This window comes from Triticum aestivum, chromosome 6D, assembly GCF_018294505.1.
Source record: "Triticum aestivum cultivar Chinese Spring chromosome 6D, IWGSC CS RefSeq v2.1, whole genome shotgun sequence".
Classification (NCBI taxonomy): domain Eukaryota; kingdom Viridiplantae; phylum Streptophyta; class Magnoliopsida; order Poales; family Poaceae; genus Triticum; species Triticum aestivum.
The window spans coordinates 2,118,268-2,123,123 of record NC_057811.1 but is presented as its reverse complement, the minus strand read 5'-3'; the positions used below and the strand labels follow the sequence as shown (position 1 = coordinate 2,123,123).

General features: G+C 33.9%; 1 protein-coding gene across 2 annotated transcripts; it reads right to left on the bottom strand.

Annotated features, from left to right (window-relative positions):
• Positions 1-1,165: 1,165 nt before the first annotated feature.
• Positions 1,166-4,169, bottom strand: LOC123140656 (uncharacterized). Of its 2 annotated transcripts, XM_044559940.1 has the most exons (6): positions 4,026-4,169; positions 3,864-3,950; positions 3,410-3,562; positions 2,360-2,572; positions 2,102-2,248; positions 1,166-1,610 (listed from the first exon to the last, which is right to left on the bottom strand). In XM_044559940.1, the coding sequence occupies exons 1-6, from the start codon at positions 4,167-4,169 to the stop codon at positions 1,233-1,235; spliced, it is 1,122 nt and encodes a 373-aa protein (XP_044415875.1). In that variant the 3' UTR covers positions 1,166-1,232. The 2 variants fall into 2 exon arrangements, with proteins under 2 accessions (XP_044415875.1, XP_044415876.1); XM_044559941.1 differs by lacking the exon at positions 2,360-2,572 and having other exon boundaries at positions 4,026-4,161.
• Positions 4,170-4,856: the final 687 nt, after the last annotated feature.

The following is a 4,856-nucleotide window of genomic DNA, read 5'->3' as shown; positions in this document are numbered from 1 at the left end:
TGGATCTGGACATGATTCCTATTGTACCTCCATATGAGTTTGTTATACTAATTTGTTAAATAATCTATATTGCTTACTTAAAATAGTTGTTATTAAACCCTTACTAAAATTGTTTATTTATAGTTGACAGCTTATTTCCTTTCTTCAAGATATACACAGAAGATTGTACACAATACCTACTACAATTATGGCTTAGATCTAACTTGGGAGGATAAGATTTCTCTTGTCACCTTTGTTAATGAAGTTTTGACTTTTAAGATCATCTTTGGAGCTGGCAAAAATTATAGTTGATACGTACCACTAGTCCACGAGTTGAGCGATGGTAACATACATGCAAATATCATGGTAAGATTGTTTACTATTATGTCACTAGTCCATCTTTTTCATACATTTTTCTTAATTAAACTACATTGCTAACTATGTTACTATTATGTTCTTCAACAGAAGCTCTGAATGATGTTGTCCATCCACTGATGTATATCGAAGGTGAGATGACAATTGCGTGCGTACGGCCATGGTCGGAGGGTCTCAAATATCCATACTTGACTACTCAAATAGATGGAGGCCTCAAAATCAAAGGATGGCGAAAAATAGTGACTGGGCGAAGGCCACAAATTGGAGACCGGTGGATCTTTATGCTCCGTATTGAAGCTGGACAGGTTTTTCAATTTTATGCTATTTTATCAGACAGACACACACACACAGAGAGAGAGAGAGTAGGTCCTAGTACTTGTCATGTGTTAAGAAATTAATTATCTATATACTAACAATTAGCTAGTACTGGTGAACTTATGATGATCTTTATGGTGAGACATTGTTATATCACTACGATGATGATGATGATCATAATGATGAGTTGTTATATCGCTACGATGATGATGAGTTGTTATATCATTGCTATGGTATAACAATTGTATAAGGATGTATAAATGCAATATAAATATGCTGAAATGAAAACGCATGCATAGTAGTGGTGCGGGGTAGTAGCCAACAATGCTGCTATTTAGTAGTAGTGTGGGTCCTACCTCACAGTACTGCTAATAAATGTAGTAGTAACATGAGGCGAGGCCCGCACTACTGCTAAATGTTAGGTTCAGCATGTTGGTAGTAGCGCGGGCCCCTACACTTCTGCTAGGCCCCAACTTCTATCATGAACGGAACTCAATAAAACATAATTCACCATCACTTATTTGATCATAGTGGTTTTTTTAAATATATTTGTTGAGTTCATGTCAGTAGGCCTTGTAAGACCCTAATCCACCATAGAAGATACGCATACCTACATATTTACTATATTCAAATCTTTCCACGGTATATTTGGATTTATCGCTTGATTCAGGCCGCACTTGAGACTTATTTGGAGTGTCAAAATAGCCCTTCTCATTATTCGCAATCTGGATATTTTTTACGAAAGCCGCTCCTCCGTATCCCTCCGAAGCAAAATGTCCACTGCCCATTTGTGGAGAGTTTGACGAGGCAGTCGGCCCCTCAACAATCCCACCCCAGAATGCTGCATCACCTTTGTTCCTAAGGAATTCGAATAATGCACTTGGCCAATATCCAATTGCTACGTGCTCATAAGTCAACCACCAGTTCTTAGGCACAGGGTCCTAAAATAAATCAATATTTATTGCAGGTTAGATGCCGTCCTTAAATCAATATTGTGTGAGATAAATAGGCTATTAAATAACTATGATTATTTACAATCGTGATCTTATTCTTTCTAATATTTTTTGGCGGCCAATTATTTTATAATCCTTTTGATGAGATATAGTAGGCATGCATGTCCTCACCTAATCCTTTTTGCATAGCAAGGGTTATGAATCAGAATGATATATGTGTATTTCCTTCATGTTCAAAATATTGTCATGATTAGTTGAACTTGCCTTTTGAATCTATATTATTAGAATAGTGTCATATATGTGCAAAAAGATAGCATGTGGGTGTAAGATGGTAAACAAGCATATCAAGTTGTGGTCACTCTCAGTAAGGTATATATAGTGGTTATGCACACGAAATAAAATCAAAGAATAATAATTTACGTACATATAATTTGTACATGACACTTGAGAAATCTTATACTTTAAGAATACGATAATACCTTGAAAATTTGAATGTGTATTACTGTCTGCTTTCCATGATAAACAGAGGGTGGTCGCATTCTTGCTCCAAGACCAACTCTATGGCTAACTTGCACAAAACCAGGACAACTGAAGTCAATGCATGACTTTTTGTATAGGCCATCATACTGTGAGATTTGTTCCAAGGTAAAAGGAAAATATGAACATATATTATTAATTTATTATCATAAATATATATAACACATAATAGCATGTATCTGAATAAAATTAAGCATTACCCAAGAAATATGAAATCTAACAAAAGTATCGCCACTCAATGTTGGAAAGACCCGAACACCAGCACCAATTCTGTCAATATGTTGTTCTCCTCCACTTTTCATTTCTACACACATTGCACTAGAATCCTTACTATATTTATTCACCTTTGGCTCCCAAACATTTAATACACCACGCACCCCATATACATCACCCTGGTATATGAGTCCCGCTGACTGCAAGAATTAAAAGTAACACCTTTAAGTGAGAAGAATGAATAGTATGTGTAGATAAGCCTGATAGGATATCACATTCTCCAAAATGTAAGGCACCAACCCCATTATAATTTTTAATTTGACCATTAATTAAGCTATTAGGTTATGGGTTATGTGACACATAAAATTACATGATTCATATTCGAAAGCAGTTCAAATGTATCACTTTTGGTTCATATTACTTACATTGTTTTGCCATGTTGTCAGTATAACTTAAATCTTAAGATATGTGTTCATTCACATTTCGGGATGGAAAGAGTAACAATCAATGAAAAACATTAGTGCTGACAACTAAGAATTTGTGACTAGTATATAGTATGAAACTGTCCAAGAGAGTGTTGCTAAAGTTTGGTAATGAAATTGGAATTCCTTCATGTACAACTCACATAATGTTCATACATAACTTTTTTAGTACAAATAAAGATTTTAGTGTACAAAAATCAGTACCAACTACTCAAATATTGTAGAGTATGAGGCCCTTCATTCACTATAAAATTGCATTCTTTTTTATAAATCCTTTTTCCATCATACTTGATGAACCTAGGCAATTCATTATTACGACCCTCGATGAAAAATTAACCATTACCATCGGAAGGTGATTTCTTCTTTTCTTAAAATACCTTCTTGTAATTTAATTATATTATTATAGTGTCTATGATGCTTCTTTAACTCAACATTGTAAATTTGACATGCATATCAAATGCAACAATTATACGCTAATTTCCATAATCAACCCTACAGAAAAATCCCATCAAATTGTGATAACAAATTCATTTTGTAACTTATACAAAAACTCACCTCCAATTGCCCATCATAACTATGTGCTGCTATGGTGCCACTTCCATTAGTACGCATTATTGGAATTGTTCCCGTTGGGCACTCAATGATAGATGGTTCATCTGAAGGCAATGTTTGGATATCCATCCAAACAGGGAAAGAATTTGGTTGCATCTGTTTGAAAATAGAATGAACCACCTTATAAACAAAATATTAAAAATGTATAAAAAAATACACAAAAAACATGTTGTAATTATATTCATCATTTATAAAGCTTATATTATGCAAAAAGGTTCTTAGTTCACTACACTTTCAATAGCCCTAATTTTCTAGCATAAAAACATATCCAAAAAGATTAATGAAACAAGAAGGGTGTAGAACACGCTGAATCAACATTTATGCAATTAATCATATGAACTAATAATATACTAGATAATTCATGGAGGTACATCATATTGTTATGAAATTAATTTACCTGGACTTTGTGGTCTTTCAATAATGGGTGCCTGAAAGCCGATTGCTCATTCACATCAATGCAGTCATAGACATCTCCATCTTTCATCTGTTTGATGTTTCCTCTACTTGTTAGCCCCCAAAACATATGCTAAATATACATAAGAAGGTTAATTATTCATACCACAATGGTTTTATTAACTCGGTGATAAGTGAGAATCTGGGTATTGTCTTCCTCTTGCCTTCTATATTGCACATCTTTTCCTCTGGTCAACAGAACTAGAAATGACATGAAAAGAGTCACACTAATGGCTTGCATTCCTTTCATTGTGGAAATAGGGAATTGTTAGTTTTGGAGTTCTAAGACCACCATATTTATATGCATCCGAGTGCACCTCACATTTAATGTTGCTTATAATTATAATGTATAACCTAAGGATTATTGTATGCGTACAAAAGATAGCATATATTAATTGCACTAAGATATATGACCATTGGAAAATATAGCATTAATTGCACTATATATGATAAGATGTGTTGGAAAATATGGCATCAAATGCCCTAAGATATGATAATCCTTATCTTTTGTACAAAATCTATTGTGTTAATGCGATATAAAGGATGTGATGTGTTTAATGCATAGAAAAATCTTCACAAGTGCCAAGTTTGATAGGGAAAGTATTAATATAATTGATTTGTTGCCTTAAATTGTAATCTCAAATCTATTCTAAGGCAATCTTTCTGAGTCCGCTCCTCTTTACAACCTTGCCTCTCTACCCATATATATGTATGTATATATATAGTAAAATTGTGTCTATCATAGCTTGCCACAGAACTAGTTAACACTCGCTAAGCTTCATATGGTGTAAATGTTATAATAGTTTTTGAAATAAATAGTGGAGCACCACTACAATGTAAGAAGATGATCCAACGGTGTGATTGTGAAAATATGCATTTATGTGTCCTCAGCAAAAAAACTATTATTTCAGCTTAGTGCGACATAATTAAACAATAC

What these genes read in the sequence shown, in the direction of transcription:
- LOC123140656 (XM_044559940.1), bottom strand. Translation starts at nt 4,169, where the DNA reads ATGAAAGGAATGCAAGCCATTAGTGTGACTCTTTTCATGTCATTTCTA. An exon ending in GAGTTAATAAAACCATTGTG is followed by an intron (nt 3,951 to 4,025) that starts GTATGAATAATT and finishes AACATCAAACAG; the next exon opens with ATGAAAGATGGAGATGTCTA. An exon ending in TTAGATTTCATATTTCTTGG is followed by an intron (nt 2,249 to 2,359) that starts GTAATGCTTAAT and finishes CAAATCTCACAG; the next exon opens with TATGATGGCCTATACAAAAA.